General features: G+C 34.0%; 1 protein-coding gene across 1 annotated transcript in view; it reads left to right on the top strand.

Moving 5' to 3' along the window:
• Positions 1 to 1221: 1221 nt before the first annotated feature.
• The window catches only part of LOC128990462 (protein eiger), a 43815-nt gene continuing 24188 nt past the window's right edge, over positions 1222 to 20848 (top strand). Inside the window, exon 1 of the mRNA XM_054412832.1 lies at positions 1222 to 1617. Within this exon, the coding sequence (XP_054268807.1) occupies positions 1390 to 1617 (228 nt within the window). The 5' untranslated portion in view covers positions 1222 to 1389. The remainder of the gene's footprint in view (positions 1618 to 20848) is intronic.

Here is a 20848-nt window from a genome sequence, read left to right as displayed (position 1 = left end):
AGTATGCCCAACTTTATATATACGACGTAAACACAGCTTTTACTCACAGTATGGGTCAAAGATTCGTGAAATGCGACCAACTGCTGATGCGTGATTTACATGTAGGCTAAGTGACTATCTTTATTCCATACAACAAATGTAATAAAAAAAACGACAAATATAGGAATATACTTGAGCAAATTATCTTAATAGCATAAATAGCTGCTTATTAGGTTATCAGCATTGCCCAGTTCGTATACTATTTATTTTTCAAATGAAACACGAATTAATATAAAACATTCATTTGGTTAAAATAATATATCGGTTTGATTGACATAAAATAGTTTATACAGGCAAACTATCAGTTCTATTTCATGTAAAAAATTAAACGACCCCTAAATAAAATACAAAGATAAACAGTATTTGTTGATTATTATTTCTTTTTCTTTTATTGCTGACAATATTCCCGTGGCGGAGCACGGGCGGTTAACTAGTATACTTAAAATGTTCGTCATGACGAGAAACTTTGCGCAAAACTATCCATTATTTCATAAATTGCCCTTTAAGGTCGTATTGCTTTCTAAAGGGAACTTTCCATATACCAAATGTTAAAAATACCTCAGCTGTACTTATTTGTTTGTTATTCTTTTAATTTATTACGTGGAATTATTTGTCTGTATTACTATATTCTGTTTGGTTTACATCAGCTTAACTTAACCAATCAATAATACGTACTAGCATAGATAAAACATACCCTACTAGTGTCCCTGTTGCTCGAATTCGAGCAATAATTGCTAAGTATCACTGTATTACAGGTGTTAAAAAAAAGAATTTCAACCAAGTCAGCAAATGTTTGTAGCAAACTGTTAAATTAGCAAACTTATTGACTGTTTACAATTAACATGCTTTTCTTCTCACTTTTGATTTCTGACAACAGCTGGATTTTCATAACAATTTTTGGTTCCAATGTTAATCTTATGGAGAAATACGAATCTTTAAAGGGCTCCAGAGCCTCACTCTCTCATTATTTCCCTAAAAAGAAAGTTTCCTGCACAGCTTCACCTTACGCTCTTTCCAATGACACCAAAAACATGACAATCGGTTCAGTAGTTTCGGAGGAGTAATTGTCACAAAAAATCTGCTTGCGTATTTTAAATAAGTATAGAAATAGATGAAGTCATTCGGGGTGAAGCTCGTGGGTAACAGCTAGTATACCTAAGCATAAAATAACCCCAAAAGTATTTACAATATTCTCCAGTATATAATTAGCGGGGAGTCCCTGCGCCAATTGAGTGATCCAAAGGTCACCGCTAGGTCGCATTGATAACCCCCTCCCGCGGCCCGTCAGTCTATTATCAGTGTGCGAAGAGCCAGTGTCGTGGCGGGGCTAGTGTAGCGCGAGTGGCAGGGATGGCGCACCCTGAACAGACCAAGGGCTGCCGGGCCGCCGTGGTCGCGGGCGTAGCCCTGGTGGTCGCCGTCATAGGGGTGGTGGTCTCCGCGAGTGCTCTGGTGGCGCTGGAGGTGCGCAGGGACCAGCAGGTGCGCGATCTACAGGTGCAACTGGAGGCTCTCCGTCAGAGGGTAGAGGCTATGGTACAGCAACTGGAGCATCATGATAGAGTCATCAACACTACAGTGAGTAGAGGTAGTAGGGATTGGGGTTTGAAGTAGTGTTGATGTGTGAGGGAATTACACAGTAGCGAAGGTGTAGGGTAGGTGGCCTAGACAAGGAAGACCTAAAGTAAGTAGGAAAGTGGTATAAAAGTAGCTATAGGATTTGATCAACTTGAAAAACGAAATATGAAATTACATTTTTATATTTAACTAGCTGTACCCACGGGCTTTGCCCCGTTTAACTTCATAAGTATTCGCATGGCTCAATCACGTCCCGGTTGAAGTTCGTTCGCTACGCTCACTCACCTTTAGGTTGGAGCTCATTCGCTGCGCTCACTTGTTTTCAGATTAGCTCGTTCGCTACGCTAACTCGCCTCCAGGTTAATGTTCGTTCGCTACGCTCACTCACCTTTTGATTGCAAATTAACTGTTGTTATAAATTGTAAAAAGTCATCCCTTTTATTGTTTATAATACTTTGATAAAGGTTTTTATGTTTTAATATTTAACATTGGAGAATTTAAAAGTTGTTGTGTGCACAGGTGTGCTGCGATTGGGGTTTAATACATTTGGACTTATTCAAAAGTAAAATAGTTTTCTGTGCTGCACTCTGTAGAAACACTGTGGCACTATTTCAAATCATGACTAATGCTAATACAGAATGTTGTAATTATTCAAACCTACAAAACAGTTGGTAAAAGTAAACATCTGCTTTTAAATTATATTTATTTGTAAACATTGTAGATCAAAAAGTCTGACATTGGCCCACTTAAAACCCTCTGAGGCAGAGCCCTTTTGACAGATCTGCACCAAACTTCACTCGAACCATCCTTGAAAGATGCTTAATAATGCCTGAAAGTTTCATTACAATCTGTCGAGCGGTTTCGGAGTCCATAACGTATATACATACACACACACACACATACATAGTTCCTCTTTTATTTATTAACCGACTTCCCCACTACCAACAAAAGGAGGAGGTTCTCAATTTGTTTGTGGCGATGTTTTTTTTTTCTATGTATGTTCACCAATTTCTCTGTGATTCTTTTACCGATCAGTGTGGTTCCACCACCAAAATAACCAGGAGAGTTTCTATTTGGTACCTTATATATTATGTTTAAGTATAATATTTGTTTCGGTGAAAAATTCTGAAAACCTTAAATATTTAATATTTATTTTGTTTACATTTGTGCAGATTGTTTATATTTGTGCAGAGAAGGCAATAAATAATAATAAAATTCCTACAGCTGTTAGTTGAAACCATTTAAATGAAGCTACAGACAATTCTTCATGAAACAGTTGCTTCATATTGATCAATAAACTATTTCTTGCCATGGAGCCTAAATGAATTGCATTGAGAAAAATGCATTTTGTTTTGGTTACTATAAAAAATGTATTTCAACGTTTGACCTGATTTGTGTATACAGTAATTCTGTTTTTAGTATTGAATATTCTGACTTACAAAAACATATATGTTTCAGTGAATAGCTGTATGATATTGACAAATAAAGGTGTATTGTGAAAACCAAAGCATTCGTAAAACAGGTCTAAATATAAATCAAATGCAATTATTCCTTACACGACCTAAGAAGTGTGACAGTGCATGATCGTCAATTGTTTTAAAAGTGTTGAATATTTTAATTACTAAACATGCATTTGCAGATGTGGAATGTTTATTGATATTCTCTACCCAGTTACTATATCATATCAATACTATTATGCCTGCTTCGGAAAGTCCTAGAGGAAGATGATTTGCAATTTCAACGAGGCTATTATATCTTGATCAAACAAAACCACCTACATGGCTTGCACCACTTTTAGCTGAACCAATCTTTCATATACCTACATATTTCATTTGCAGATGTGGCATGTTTATTAATATTCTCTACCCAGTTACTATAACATGTCAATACTATTATGCCTGCTTCGGAAAGTCCTAGAGGAAGATGATTTGCAATTTCGACTAGGCTATATCTTGAGCAAACAAAACCCCCTACATGACTTACACCACTTTTAGCTGAACCAATCTTTCATATAATATTTTCCAAAGGTACTATACGAAAGGTACTATGGTGTTAACGACCAATTTTCCACTTTTGAGAGATTTTTTAGTCGCTGGTAGTTGAGGAATAACTTTCATATTGTTCCAAAAGGCTTGAGACGTTACTGTATTTCTTTTTATAATGTAAAAGTACACCGATTGCAGGAAACGATGATGTCTGACATTTCAATGTATCTAGAAAAGACAATTAGTTTTTCATTAGGCCTAATGTAATGGACCTTTCTTTCTTAAGGAATATCTAAAGCTGTGTATTTTCATACCCATTGATTATGTAACCTCAACAGGTGACTCAAGCAGTTTTAAAATAATGATTGTTCTGTGGAACTTATAATTGTTTCAAACAGTTTTGCTTATCAAAAATCCTCAAGTAATTAATATATAAAAAATTATACAGTCACTAAAAATCATGAAATAATTTATTTTTGTAAAAAAATACAACCGACTTCAAACGCTCTAAAAAGAATGAAATAATTTCAATAAAGTAAACCTTTGTATTTAGTCCAGTCAAGGAATGAGGTGTAGAGTGCGTGAGCAGGTAACTAAGCGATTCCTTCAGAAACTTGTTCAGGGGGCTTAGGGTGTTAACATACCAAAAGTCCTGACTCCTAGGTGGTGAGCCAGGGGGTGGAGAGGGGAAAAAGGGGGGGGAGAAAGGTACGCATTTTGGGTTTTTTGATTATATCTCGAAAACTATCAACTTTTTGTATACTATAGTAAATTACAAAATTGAAGAAGATTAAATTTTCTACAAGAAAAGTATATAATGTGTTTATTTTGGTTCAACAGATTACGAGTTATAACTTATTTAATTGATATCTTATTAAAATCTTCTTCCATAAGAAATACATGTAAATTAGTATGCGAAATGGGGCGAATCCTATCCGCCCAAAGGAAATATAAATGATATTCTGGAAATCTTGACAAAATTTCCAGTAATTTGACACTTTAATCATTAAAATTGATCCAAAATTAAGGCGAGGGCGAGGTAACAAAATTTCGAGTTTTGGTGTTTTTTTATTGGAAATATAAAAAAAAACCTTAAATCATCCCATTTTTAACGCTCACCCTCGCTTTAATTTTTGACAAAATTTCATGATTAAAGTGTCAAATTACTGGAAATTTTGTCAATATTTCCAGAATATCAGTTATATTTTCTTTGGGCGGATAGGATTCGCCCCATTTCGCATACTAATTTACATGTATTTCTTATGGAAGGAGTATTTTAATAAGATATCAATTAAATAAGTTATAACTCGTAATCTGTTGAACCAAAATAAACACATTATATACTTTTCTTGTAGAAAATTTAATCTTCTTCAATTTTATAATTTACTATAGTATACAAAAAGTTGATAGTTTTCGAAATATAATCAAAAAACCCAAAGTGCGTACCTTTTCCCCCCCCCCTTTTCCCCCCCTCCACCCCCTGGCTCACCACCTAGGAGTCAGGACTTTTGGTATGTTAACACCCTAAGCCCCCTGAACAAGTTTCTGAAGGAATCGCTTAGTTACCTGCTCACGCACTCTACACCTACTTTTGGATCATTCATTGACTGGACTAATTAGGCAAGCTCACGTATTTCAAGTCGGCGCGGCTCAAACTGCAAATATGATTGAAATAAAGTACCTATTGTGTGTGTATTTTGAAAATAAATAAATTGTAGCTGGATAACATAAATATATAAAAAACATACTGAACTGTTTTGTTTATATATTAAAGTAAATATTTTCTTGTATTTCATGTTTACTTCAGAATAAATGCATTATGAAAATAACACACACAAATGTTCTATATGAATAGGAAAATAATTTAGTTTTATATTATGACAGGGAAAAGAAGCTAGTTTAGTATTAAAACGTTACTTTTCCAAGTTAGAAACATTTAAATGCGTTATAATCTTTTTAAAGATACTCGTTAATACCACTATAATGCCGATCTCTGATTACGGTAATAAAATAACACTTAACGCATAACTTTAAAAAAGACATGCAGATTAACACATTTAGTTATAGATAGCCACCTGCAATATGGACACCCTCTTTCAATTTTGTATCAAAAATCATCATCGAGCCGTGCCGACTTAAAATACGTGAGCTTGCCTAATACAAAAGTTTACTTTATTGAAATTATTTCATTCTTTTTAGAGCGTTTGAAGTCGGTTGTATTTTTTTACAAAAATAAATTATAGATATAGATAATTGCGTCACATATTCTACCGAGCTTTCATTCACATTTTATTCGGTAAGTACAATAGTTGGAAATAACGTGACGTAAATATGACTAGTCAGTTGATATACAAGTTTAAACTTCAGCATATCCTGTGTTGCTATTACTCATGTGATAATCCGATCAAATAAGTAGTGGCTATCTATTGACCAATAACAAACTAGCATTCTACCCTCAACATTCGTGCTTGTTCTGGTTAAAATACATCATTAATCTATTATTCAATCAATGATTCATTGAATCAATTCACTTTATGACCGTTTTACTGGAATACTGCGAGTGACAGGTATTTTATAATGTGAAAATCAGTTCTGAGAAAATATAGCATAGCCTAATACCACAGACAATATAATAAATGTTTTTCTCCATTGTCTGTTCTCCATACTGTTTTTATTTATTTCGTAGATTATTATTTTGAACCAATACAAGACTTTTATTTAAATTGCTGTAAAACTATTTGTGTGTGGGCCAAATTTAATGGAAAAGACCAAAAAAACCACATTTGTCATGGTTTTAAAGTAATGAATAGTCCCGATCTATAAAGAACCCATGTCTGTGGTAAACAAATTGATAAAACTCATGACTATTTAAAACATGAAAACTCCAAAACCCGTCATACTGAACGGACCTTTTTACATCTTTTGTGGCTCCAATTTAGACCCTGGAACTTAATAGCCAAACTACACACTATAAATGATTAGCGCCGGATTTTCTACGATATCTCCCTTTCCAAAATGGAGATGAATAATTATACTAATTATATCAAAATTACACACATGATCGAAAATGAATATAACTTTGTACGTTATTAGGCTTTCTTACCTTCTATTAGCGAATTTCCCATATAGGGAATAAGCTATTGCCGTAGTACTCATGGTAGGACCTGGACCCATTTACTTTTTCGTTTTGAGGTCCCTAGGGGCCAAAAACACCATCCGTTTAAATTCATATATATATATCCGATCATAATCCGATTTTAATGAAATTTGGTATAAACGTGTAAACCTACATTTATTCGAACGAGTTCGCGAACCAGCACGATCGGACTATGAGAACGGGTGTTTATGGGGGGTTTATAGAGTAAAAATTAGTTTTTCCCATTTTTGACCCAAAAAACATAAAATTTTGCAATTTCTTTCCAAAACATTTAGTAGAGCTTAAAAAACAAATAATTTTGTATATTGAAGCGTTATTATACGCCTAAAGGTTACGGAAAAAATTAAAAAAATTGTAAATATAAAATTCCCATGTTATTCTTATGGAAAATAAGTAAACGGTTGTAGTTTGCTTGTTTTATGAACATATTTTGATAAAATTTGGAAAATGCATTTATTACTTACTAAACTATTAACATAAAAAACACTTTTACCGTCCCTGTTGCAGCAAAACTAAGTACTTGTTAAAGTAATTATATTTAAATAAAGAATGAATGTGATATTTTTAAGGAGACATTTTAGTGCAAATACAATCAGGCAAATGGAAAATCGCTTAGTCTGCAGGTTTGTTGCGGCGGGGGTATTTTGTTATTTACAATGTGTGTAGTATATTAAAACGATTTTTACAACATAGCAAATTTTGAATCTTGATGCAGTTCTGAGATTGTTTTATTTCAAACTAAATTCCGCCAATGTCAAGTAGCCGTAAAATATCAATTTACCTTAACTAAGCACTTCCTGTCGGCTACACCCGTCCTGAAAGCGTCATTTAATTCCTAAGTTACAAAGTAATAAGCAACGTAAATAATCAGTCTGTGCACCTAAAACTATTTGCAAAATACTTTTTTACTGTAAAAAATGCATTTTGTCACAAAAAATAAAATCCTTTAAGATAGAAAAATTATATAGGGTGTATATGGAACGTTTTAATTAAGCTAATATTACATTTACGTTCATTCACACATATTAAAGTATCCTTTAGGTTTTATATATAATTTCACCCTTTCAAGTACTGTGTAAATGTGACATTTTAAAGGAGACATTTTAGTGTAAATCCAATCAGGCTGATGGAAATTTGCTTAGTTTGCTGCGGTGGGGGTATTTATTATGTAATTTAATTAGTCAACCACAGTTTGTAACAGTACACATGTCTCGAGAGCGAAATATTCGGTTTCAACGACAGCTCATGAACCCTTTCTTTCATTCAATTGACTGATTACATAAACACATGTCAACAAATGTCACCAACAACTGTCCCATGATCGATATAGCGATTGATATATTCGATATAACGGGAATGAGTTCAATTTGAAAAATACTATAGACTTTCGTGAAAGTAGCCTATAATCACCAAATCATAAACCCGTGTTTATGTAAAACGTATACACTGAACGTCTAAATTTGTGGAAATATTGCAAAATAATTTCATGGTAAGTTTTACAGTCACTGGATAAATCAAATACCATGTTACAGACTTTTGGAACACATTTTACAAACAGACAGATGGGAGCTAACGGCATTTTACTAGCATCAAATGATTATGGCTAAAAAGCCAGCTGATTTATCTAATCAACACCTATATCTGGTGTGTTGGCATCGTAAAAAACTCTCTAAAATATCTAAAAATATGCATCTCTTAAAATTGATTTTTTAGTATTGACTATATAAGCATAGCTAAGAATACACTCTCGCAGACTAGCTTGAGCTATTGCTTGCTCCATTGTTTTAATAAAATAAATAAATCAGCTGTCCTGTAAACTGTTATGAGATCTTATGACCATATCGAGTATATGAATCATGGATAGGCTGCTCATTTGTATTAATAGTCCATATAAATCATACAGATGAAGACAATTTAAGTTTTTACGTTGGGTACCTCAATGGCGCAATGTTTGATCAAACTTAACTTAGCGAGTCTATCTCAATTACGTCCATATTGTACAATGTCTATTCTTTAAGCTATGTTTGTACAGATCAGATTTACGTTATGAGCCGGTTAACGTCATTGCTATCTCAGTTTTGCGGAACATAATGGTTTCTAAACCAATATTGACATAGTTCCGGTTCAGAAGAAGATAATGTTAGCCTATCATCTGAGCAAACACACAACATTTCTAGTTAAGGGTCTATTTTCCTTAATTGGCCACTTGAAAAGTTTCTGTTTTAGTTTGAATGTATAAAATTGTCAGCCGCTATCTTGACATGGTTAGCGGTGAACATAGGAAGGGAACCCAACAGATAACTATTACTCGCCTTTGGCTCGCTGGGGGCTCCGCCCCCAGGCCCCCTTTTTTGGTTGTTCCTATTGCTTTTTAGTTATAGCCGTAAAAAACGTGTTATATCGTCTTTAGATATCCGCCATTTTGGATTTTTGGGGAGTTAAAAATTTTAAAATGTGACTTTTGCAAATTTCCCCCTTAACTTAGTATCCCATACTACAATACTGCCAAATTACAAGTCTCTGGCACGATTCTAAACGATTCTGATGACCATAACAAAGTCATTAAATTTCAATGTTATTCTCCATAATAATAACATTGGGCTCGTAGTTTTGGGGGTCAAGGAGTAAAGTTACGAAAAAAAATGTAATAGTAAAATTTAAAGCAAAGTAAGGGAAAAGCAATAATAATATTTGCAAAAATAAATTATTCAAGTATAAAAAAAATGCGAAAACCGGTAAAAATTTTATAGAAATTTACCAAATTTAGAATTTACCAATGTAACGCCAAAGAGGGTTTTGTATAAAATTTAATTTCCTTTCGCTAAGATCCTTTCAAATCTTTTCAAGCTCTTACCGTTTTCGAGCTACATCCGGTTGAAAAAAAAAACGTGTTTTTTCGTTTTCAGAGGTCCGCCATTTTGGATTTTTGGGTGTGTTAACATTTAAAAATTGGACTTTTGCAAATTTCACCATTAACTTAGGATCCATTACTAGAATACTCACAAATTTCAAGTCTCTAGCACATTTCTAAACGATTCATTTGACCATACCAAAGTCATCAAATTTCAATCTTATTCTGCATAAGAATAATATGGGTCTCGTAAAAGTGGTAAAACTTAAGTATTTTGGGCCAAGGAGTAAAGTTACGAAATAACATATAATGTGTAAAATTTAAAGTAAAGTAAGGAGAACACAAAGCAATAATAATATTTGCAAAAAGGAATTGTTTAAGTATGAAAAAATAGCGAAAACCAGTAAAAATTTGAAAGAAATTTACCAAATTTTAAAATTAGGGCGTTTTTCGACGCTTAAGGAGTGCGATTTTTGGAAAACACTTAAATGGGTTCAGTAGAAAGTTTAATTTCCTTTCGCCAAGATCCTTTCAAATCTTTTCTAGCTCTTACTGTTTTCGAGCTATATCCGTTTGAAAAAAACTTGTTTTATCGTTTTCAGAGGTCCGCCATTTTGGATTGTTGGCGGGGTTAAAATTTGAAAACGGGACTTTTGCAAATTTCATCATTAATATAAGATCCCCTACTACAATAATACCAAGTTTCAAGTCTCTAGCACGTTTCTAAACGGTTCAGATGAGCACACCAAAGTCTACCATTTTCAATGTTATTCTCCATAAGAATAACATGGGGCTTGTAAAAGTGGTAAAAAAACCTTTAAATTTTAACATTAAACCTAAGTTTTGGGGGTTAAGAAGTGAGAATACAAAAAACATTAAGTGAGTAAAATTTAAAGTAAATTAAGGGGAACACAGAGCACTAATAATATCTGCAAAAAAGAATTATTTAAGTATGAAAAAATAGCGAAAACCGTAAACAATGTCATAGAAATTTACTGAATTTTGAAAGTAGGGCGTTTTTTGAAGGTTAAGGAGTGCGATTTCCGGAAAACGCTATAAGATTTTTGTAGAAAATTAAATTTCCTTTTTCTAAGATCCTTTCAAATCTTTTCTAGCTCTTCCCGTTTTCGAGCTATATCCGGTTGAAAAAAGTGTTTTTTCGTTTTCAGAGGTCCGCCATTTTGGATTTTTTGGGGGGGTTAAAATTTGAAAATGGGACTTTTGGGAATTTCACCGGTAATGTAAGATCCCATACTACAATACTACCAAGTTTCAAGTCTCTAGCACGTTTCTAAGTGGTTCAGATGAGCATACTAAAGTCGGCATTTTTCAATGTTATTCTCCATAAGAATAACATGGGGCTTGTAAAAGTTGTAAAAAACCTTTAAATTTTTTACATTAAACCTAAGTTTTGGGGGTTATGGAGTAAAGATACAAAAAAACATTAAATGAGTAAAATATAAAGTAAAGTAAGAACAATACAGAGCATTAATAATATCTGCAAAAAGAAATTATTTAAATATGAAAAAAATAGCGAAAACCGTAAAAAATGTGAAAGAAATTTGCAAAATTTTAAAATTAGGGCGTTTTTTGAAGCTTAAGGAGTGCGATTTTTGGTAAACGCTTAAAGGGTTCAGTAGAAAATTTAATTTCCTTTCGCTAAGATCCTATCAAATCTTTTCTAGCTCTTACTGTTTTCGAGCTATATCCGTTTGAAAAAAACTTGTTTTATCGTTTTCAGAGGTCCGCCATTTTGGATTGTTGGCGGGGTTAAAATTTGAAAACGGGACTTTTGCAAATTTCATCATTAATATAAGATCCCCTACTACAATAATACCAAGTTTCAAGTCTCTAGCACGTTTCTAAACGGTTCAGATGAGCACACCAAAGTCTACCATTTTCAATGTTATTCTCCATAAGAATAACATGGGGCTTGTAAAAGTGGTAAAAAAACCTTTAAATTTTAACATTAAACCTAAGTTTTGGGGGTTAAGAAGTGAGAATACAAAAAACATTAAGTGAGTAAAATTTAAAGTAAATTAAGGGGAACACAGAGCACTAATAATATCTGCAAAAAAGAATTATTTAAGTATGAAAAAATAGCGAAACCCGTAAACAATGTCATAGAAATTTACTGAATTTTGAAAGTAGGGCGTTTTTTGAAGGTTAAGGAGTGCGATTTCCGGAAAACGCTAAAAGATTTTTGTAGAAAATTAAATTTCCTTTTTCTAAGATCCTTTCAAATCTTTTCTAGCTCTTCCCGTTTTCGAGCTATATCCGGTTGAAAAAAGTGTTTTTTCGTTTTCAGAGGTCCGCCATTTTGGATTTTTTGGGGGGGTTAAAATTTGAAAATGGGACTTTTGGGAATTTCACCGGTAATGTAAGATCCCATACTACAATACTACCAAGTTTCAAGTCTCTAGCACGTTTCTAAGTGGTTCAGATGAGCATACTAAAGTCGGCATTTTTCAATGTTATTCTCCATAAGAATAACATGGGGCTTGTAAAAGTTGTAAAAAACCTTTAAATTTTTTACATTAAACCTAAGTTTTGGGGGTTATGGAGTAAAGATACAAAAAAACATTAAATGAGTAAAATATAAAGTAAAGTAAGAACAATACAGAGCATTAATAATATCTGCAAAAAGAAATTATTTAAATATGAAAAAAATAGCGAAAACCGTAAAAAATGTGAAAGAAATTTGCAAAATTTTAAAATTAGGGCGTTTTTTGAAGCTTAAGGAGTGCGATTTTTGGTAAACGCTTAAAGGGTTCAGTAGAAAATTTAATTTCCTTTCGCTAAGATCCTATCAAATCTTTTCTAGCTCTTACTGTTTTCGAGCTATATCCGTTTGAAAAAAACTTGTTTTATCGTTTTCAGAGGTCCGCCATTTTGGATTTTTGGCGGGGTTAAAATTTGAAAATGGGACTTTTGCAAATTTCATCATTAATATAAGATCCCCTACTACAATAATACCAAGTTTCAAGTCTCTAGCACGTTTCTAAACGGTTCAGATGAGCACACCAAAGTCTACCATTTTCAATGTTATTCTCCATAAGAATAACATGGGGCTTGTAAAAGTGGTAAAAACCCTTTAAATTTTGACATTAAACCTAAGTTTTGGGGGTTAAGGAGTAAGAATACAAAAAAACATTAAGAGAGTAAAATTTAAAGTAAATTAAGGGGAACACAGAGCACTAATAATATCTGCAAAAAAGAATTATTTAAGTATGAAAATATAGCGAAAACCATAAAAAATTTCAAAGAAATTTACTAAACTTTGAAAGTAGTGCGTTTTTTGAAGGTTAAGGAGTGCGATTTCCGGAAAACGCCTAAGAGGGTCTTGTATAAAATTTAATTTCTGTTCCTTACTTTCAAATCTTTTCTATCTCTTACCGTTTTTGAGCTACATCCGGTTGAAAAAAAAGGGTTTTTTTCGTTTTCAGAGGTCCGCTATTTTGGATTTTTGGGTGGGTTAAAATTTGAAAATGGGACTTTTGCATATTCCACCGGTAATGTAAGATCTCTTACTACAATACTACGCAAATTTGATGTCTCTAGCACGTTTCTAAGTGGTTCAGATGAGCATACCAAAGTCGGCATTTTTCAATGTTATTTCCCATAAGAATAGCATTGGGGGGGAAATTCTTGAATAAGGGGGGGTAGGCTACCTACTGAAGAAATCGGGCATCCCTTGGCAAAATTTAGTCAAGTGGCTGCGGCAAAGTAATAGCTGGACAGTCTGTGTTGATATCCCACCTTATTCAGGTACGATAACCAAATACTTTAATACTTTTCGATAAAATGGCGACCATACAAAGTAGGTATTTTAAGCCAAGTATGAATGGAGATGAGTGTAGGATGAGTGGCACGATCATGTAGTCTTGTTAGTGACTAAGGCCGACATATTCCTTAGAAACAGATGTTAATTAATGGCCCATACAGCTCATTTCAATTAAGGGACCTACAGTTTATAGTAAAATCTTAACCACATTTTTGGGATCAGCAAATTGGTCTAATTATCAGGATAGTACTGGGGATATAGTGCGGACAAACAGTTAGGGATCCAAAAATACAATTTTAAAATTTAAAAAAATGGCTAGTTTTATTTTTATAATTGGAAACTTGCAATACAGTCAAAGATTTAAACAAAATAACTACAAATTCAGTTTTTAGGGAAATTGAACGGGGTTTCATTTTTACAGCCAATCTTATGTGTGTATTTTTATCGATTCCGAGAGCATTATAAACATGTCCACATTACTGGCAAAATTGTCAAAGATTGTGGATTTGAGTCTCCGATTACCGATGATGACGGTGTTTTTGTATTCTGTACGTGATTCACTAAACAATTGTAATATCACGGACGATTTATAAAAAAAAATTTAGAAATTACAAAATGAATTATGTATAAGAATAAGAGCTTGTGTTCTTAACAAATTAAAACATCAAAACTAACTTGATTATGTTTTAAACAATTCAACATTTGTCTACAAAATCTAAATAAGACTTTAAGAAAAGAAATCTTAAAAAAGCCTATAATATTATACATTAACGTCTTTCAGGAATAAATAAAAACCAGCCTTTAAGCAAATATTAATTTAAAATATATATCGAGGTTTTAAAACTAATAAGAAGTTAGGCATATCACGACAGTGTGATCGGTTGAAAACGACCGCCATTGTAATACATTTTATAAATATTTACCATATAGTAAGTGTAGATCCGTCGTTAAGTGTCGGAGGTCATATTTTATTTAACTGCTTCTATACAAGTTATTTCCGTTATAATTTTAGAAATTAGGTGAACAAATCGTAGCTTCATAGATTTACTTAAAATACCTGAATGTCAAATTGCAAGGCTAAACACTTAATATATGCGTTTTGTTGTACTATTGTACAGTAGTTGGAAAGTTGATGGCAGTGGGTTATCTATTAACACACATATTGGTCCACTGCTACTCCATGGGAAATGACCTGTGCCACGCAGCGAACCGAGTAATGAACGGTCTGGTAACAATTATTGAAAAAGTCATTTCTTCGAAAATTATTTTTATTTTTCAACTGAAGTTGCGTATTGGCATTGGTCGTGCTCTAAAATGTTACAAAATGCCACTGGCGTAGACACAATAAATTGGTATTTGTGTAAATAGTGGCACCTAGTGGGCGAAGTGGCATGAAATGTTTACGCACGAGCTGGGAGCCGTAGGCGAGTGTGGAAAATTTCTCGAGTGCAGCAAAGGCAGTTTGCACTCGTGTTACACATTATATGTTTTGCTACAGTTTCTAAAACTCATTTAAATAATTAGTCTTTCAAACACTCTATGACACGCTTTTAGGTTAGGTTAAGTCGTATTACTCTACCAAGTGTTGCCAACTTATTTTCAATAGTACACGGATTACGTGAATTAAAAAAACGCTGTTTTGTGTTGTTTGGTTGGAATACTGGTATGCGCCAGAGTAACAACTGTGCGCCAAAGTAAAAACAGAGGGCCAAAGTAAGTCTTTCTGTACTATAATCTGTGCAAGGAAGCCCACTTTGTCGGGTCAATAGTGTAAGCATTAACATACTCCCATATGCATTTTATTATTATTCTTATGAGCTAAGTTGTGAGCTATGTCCATGCCCGGAATATGTGGAGTGAGTTTTGATTTTGTGATCAACTTAATTTCACTATATTTAAGACTTTTGTGACAAAATATGGCTACACAAATTTGGAAAAAAGCTAAACATATCTGCGTAATAAAACTTAGTCGAACATGAAACGCAAATAACAATGCTTCACTCCAATAGATTGAAACATTACTTGTTGTATTGTAAGTCACCGGTCCGATCCTGATTAGTCAGTAGTCAGTAGCTGCTTGGACCCAGCTGTCCTTGAACATTGGGCTTTTGATATATGGTCATGTCATGTCTAAAGAAACAGCTGATCTTAGTCAGCTGTAAAGCTAAACAGATTCTCCACTCCACTCATCTTGCATTCATATTAAGTTAAATACGATCACAAATTAAGTCTCTGTCTTAATAAAGTAATGCCGAACCAAATGTTACCAAATCAACAATACAACAAGGAGCAATCCTAAACTGTGTTTTAGACTGCTGTGACAGAAGTAAACAAATACATAACCTAACGTTGTCTTATTTTCCTCTCCATAACGACACGAAACTACAGAATCCTCCCGTGGGGAACGAAGTAAAAATAAGATAACCCGACACCTTACTGATCCTCACAATTTTCTACAGAGTAGGAGAGTTAACCACGCGGCGTAAACGATATGTATCGTTTTTATGGAGGATATTTTCTCGACTGAATGGGTCTGTTTGTTCGGCAATAGCACAAGAGACCCTCCTCAGAACATGTGTTACTGTATGTTCTAACCAGCTGATTTATTACTCTTGCTTCATATCAGCTGCGCTTATTTCCGCTGCCGGCGCCGATCTTTTAAATTCCTGACAAATCTTATGTCTGAAAGTTTCCTTGCTTCTGTTAAGCATATCAATATTTATCTAATCTTGTCATGTTTCCGCCTCGTGACTAAGTTTCAGCTTTCACTACGTTTCTTTTAAGTGTGACTAATCAATTTTTACTGAAACTATTTTATTTTATAAACTAAATACACACTCTCAAAAATTTACGAATCAAACTTTAAGGTAATCGATTCGATCTGTCATTTCAAACTGACTTATCCCATGAAAATGTGTTTTCGAACGCGAGGGACTCGTGTTAAATAATTAGTTATTGTTTGTTGATTAAAATGTGAAACAAACAATAAAATGTATTGGCATGCATAATATTGGTAGGCTATTTGACTTTGATAGACCATTCAGCACGTTATGATTATATAGACACGATGAAAATCAATTTAACCGATCGGTATCGTAGTCGTTAAATGCAATTTTGTGTATTTCTTGTGTGTTGACTGTTTTATTTTAATGTTGAAGACGAAGCCATAGTGGATAAAAGGTGTAGGTTTGGCTATAAGTAGTCAACAATAATTGGAATGCCAGAAGGTAATATTATCATTATCACTAATTCAAATACTTAGTAGTCTACTCCAACAACAACCCATCATGCAGAAAAAGTTTATAAAGTATAAACATATAATTCTGATTTTGCTTATTGGTAGAGTATGAATAATCATCATGTTACAGAACGCTAGCATCCTCGTAAATTGGTCATCAGTTGTCTAATACTTATAAGCTAATAATTTAGGCTAGTTAATTAATTGACCTCTTGCAGTTTATCAGAAGAACTCGTTAAACACGATCCACATCCATAATACCTCAAAGAAGATTTAGAGAGGATAAAAACTGATTTAAACGTATTGTTGACCAGGTGGTATTAAACAGCTGTTAACCATAAAATCACGTTACAACCAGCTGTTCTGTTCCAACAATAGGCCAGAGGATGGTGCCAATTAATTAATTGATAGTCCCGGCAAATAAAGTTTTATAGCTCCAAAGTATGTTCAAGATTTCGGACGGGTGGATTGTTTGGGCTCAATAGTCGTAAATTAGAAGGAAGATAAACTTCCTCGGTCGAAGAAAAACACAAATATTATTTTGCGGTTTGTTTGGATTTGGCTACCTTATGAGTTTGCCTCAACAACGTGCGGTGTTTGAACGTTTTAAAAGTCGTTTTTGGCTTTAGGTTAGGAACAATTAGCGTTATTATTCATCAAATGTTTAATTAATATCAGATAAGGACTTCAATATTCTAATGGTTTGAACATGGGTCTGATGACCTGGAGGTTCAAAACCTGCCAATCACTAATAGTTTTTGCCTATGCAAAAGTATGTACACCTTCTTATATTTTCAATGGGTTACACAAGTAAAACTAAACTCTACACGCCGTTAATATGTGGAGAGTTTAGATTTCGTAACCTATAGAAAAGTTAAAAGGGGTATCCGTACTTTTAGCGAATTTCCCATATAGGGAATAAGCTATTACCGTAGTACTCATGGTAAGACCTGGACGCGGGACCGATTTTTTTTTTCGTTTTGAGGTCCCTAGAGGCCAAAAACACCATCCGTTCAAATTCATATATATATATATATATGTGTGTGTGTGTGTGTGTCCGTCAGCACGATAACTCGAGCAAAAATGATCCGATTTTGATGAAATTTGGTACAAACATGTAAACGTACGTTTATTCGAACAAGTTCGCGATCCAGCATGATCGGACCATGGGAACGGGGGTTTACGGGGGGTTTTATGGGGTAAAAATAGGTTTTTCCCATTTTTGACCCATAAAACATAAAATTTAGCAATTTCTTTCCAAACCATTTTGTAGAGCTTAAAAAAACAAATAATTTAGTATATTGAAGCGTTATTATGCGCCTAATGGTTACGGAGAAAATTCCAAAAAATTGTAAATTTAAAATTCCCATGTTATTCTTATGGAGATTAAGTAAACTGTTGTAGTTTGCTTGTTTGTGAACATATTTTGATCAAATTTGGAAAATGTTTTTATTTCTTACTAACTATTCACATTTTACAAAAAAAATTTTACCCTCCCTGATGCAGCAAACCTAAGTACTTGTTAAACTAATTCTATTTAAATCAAGAATAAATGTTATATTTTTAAGTAGACATTTCAGTGTAAATCCAATCAGTGAAATGGAAATTCGCTTAGTCTGCAGGTTTGCTGCGGCGGGGGTATTTTATGACTCTTCATGGTAATATATCTGTTTTTGACAAATGCAACCGTCTCTGTACTGGACATCGTCCTACTCCAAAACCATTCTAGTTCGAGACAAAAAATGCAACGGCTTATAACTACTGCGTAAGCTATAGAGATTTTTAAATTTTAGACACTTTACACTCTATATAAATCTGAATGAAATATTTCCTTGAAACAAAGCTACGTAAATATATTAGAGCTGTTTCAAATAAAAATGGACTTCCGCGTGCCTGTTAAAGCCAGATGTTTTCCCGTTTTTTATGTACTTATTATTATTTATACTATCTTATTCTTTGAAATTGCGACCATGTAACTTTCCTTCCACTTATTGTGAGAATCGGGTATTAAAATTCTTATCCTGTAGACTACCATTCAGTAGTGAATAAAATATACTGTAAATAACAGGGAGGAAATGAAACGCAACAGGTTTTGTACAATCTATGTGGTGTTGAAATATTTTACATTTACACACGCATGCTTGAAACACACTTGCAACATGCTTAAAAGTAGGCCTACGTAGAATCTAAACAATTCACTACGTGTGCAGCAAGCAGCTTCTTCGTCACACCTAGGTGCACGATGCGTGCACTTTGCCACTTTGGCACTTGGCACTTTAGCACTTTGGCTTCGGCCCAACCCCTCAATTTATTTTCGCTCAAACAATCGCCTAGACGCTACAACTGACAGAATTAAACCGTAGACGGTCGTTGCGTACCTGGTGGCGTACCTCCGTGAATAACTCGGCTTGCACGACAACTTGCAGCACACGAACTGGACAACATTGCTAGTTATAAGGTCGGGATCATCTAACAGTCCCGAGCTTAGTCCCGAGAATGTATTAGACAACTTTTCCATCCAGGTAAAGGATTCAAACTCAGGGGCTAAGCGAGTTTCTTATTCTAACGTGAGAATAGGGTATATAAATCAAGGGTTTCAAATGGTCCGAAAAGTCATCCAGTAGGCCTACCTACGTTCTCTGTCCATTTGACCTGTTTCAAATAAATTGTAAAGATTAGTAATGGCACATTTTGTCAAATTCCAGAACACTAGAGAGGTTAGAGGTTGTAGGCAGCACTTTTGAGAAGGTTATATTAATAGCTGCGTTGAGGGTTTGTGGTTGCTGAAAGTGTGAGCGCGGTTTTGAATGTTGATACAAACATTTAGGCTTTCAATTTGTTTGTAAAAATCCTCAACTTAAATCCCTCTAAATAGTCACCTCGATTGCCATACAGGTTGTACAGTATAATCCATGGAGTAGACAACACATTTCTAAGTTAAAGAAGTCGTAGCCAGGCTCAAAATGGAATAAGTTTACGTTAGGTTAGTTTTTTAAGTGTGATGAATAACTTACCTACCCATTAAAGGTATAATCTGTCATAGAAACTACCTTATACTAGCTGCTGTACCCGTGCTTCGCAACGGAAATAAAAATCAGTTTCATAATCATTGAATTAGATTTAAAATAAATAATATAGGTATCATAAAGTTTTAGATTCAATAATCCTACCACAAAGTTGTATAAAATATTAAAATGTATTTAATTTCTTTAGACCGGCTGCCTGAAAATGTGAATGAACATTTGGCAGTTCTGATTGTTTACATTTAAATGTCAACACAAAGGTAAACATTGTGAATTTTCTCACACTTCCATTGTGACCAATTAATATTTGCTTTTGAAACCCTCACCTCAATTTTTTTGACGTCCAAGGGGCGTAGCCCTAGAGGAACTCATGGAAGTGATTAGGTATATGACACTCCTAATGTGGACTATCTTTGTGCTTAATTTTAGCTGTATCGGTTTAGTTTAGTCGTGACAGCTGCCCAGACAGACATACATACAGACACCACCTCAATTTTATAATACAGTAGTAAATAAAGATAGATAGATGATCGGTGTGGATACAATATCTGTTTTAAAATATTTACGAAGAACTATCTTTACCTGTATGTAAGGTCATGTTGTAAAGCTACTAGTGTAATATATTTGGATTAGTTGGTCATGTGGATTGTGGAGGCAGAAGACGAGACACAAGCTGTAATGCGGTGACAAACCACAGACCGTCGTGGTGTAAGTTACAACATATCTAACTGTCAATACAGTATCTGGTGACGGGTACACTTCCATATCTGTTGGCACAAACAGCCGAATGAAAATATCGATCGATATATCGATTATTCGATATATCATTTGGGTAGTTAGGTAAGGTTAAACTAACCTAACCAACCAAACGATATATCGAATTAAGCAACCGAATAATTAATATTACTCATTCGGTTGTTTGTGCCAACAGATATGGAAGTGTACCCCTGGTGACGACCGACGAGCACTTGGAGTAACTGACATTTTGGTAACTCGATTCCCTCTAATTTAGGATTTTTATATACTGTAGAAAATAATATATTCATCCTTTCGATGCCTTGCCAGTGTTTATGGTGGTTTTGAGGATATCTTGTTATTTATTTTGGAAGTTGCGAGGGTGAAATGTTTCCATCACCGTTTCTATTTTAGACAAAGAAGGGGACATTTCGTCTTAGGATAAATCATTATGTGTT

The sequence above is a fragment of the Macrosteles quadrilineatus genome, unplaced genomic scaffold (genome assembly GCF_028750875.1).
Source record: "Macrosteles quadrilineatus isolate MER2022 unplaced genomic scaffold, UCM_ALF_1.0 Scaffold_3__2_contigs__length_128488019, whole genome shotgun sequence".
NCBI classification, from domain to species: Eukaryota; Metazoa; Arthropoda; class Insecta; order Hemiptera; family Cicadellidae; genus Macrosteles; species Macrosteles quadrilineatus.
The sequence above is the reverse complement of the archived record's forward strand: the minus strand, read 5'-3'. Positions and strand labels throughout refer to the sequence as shown.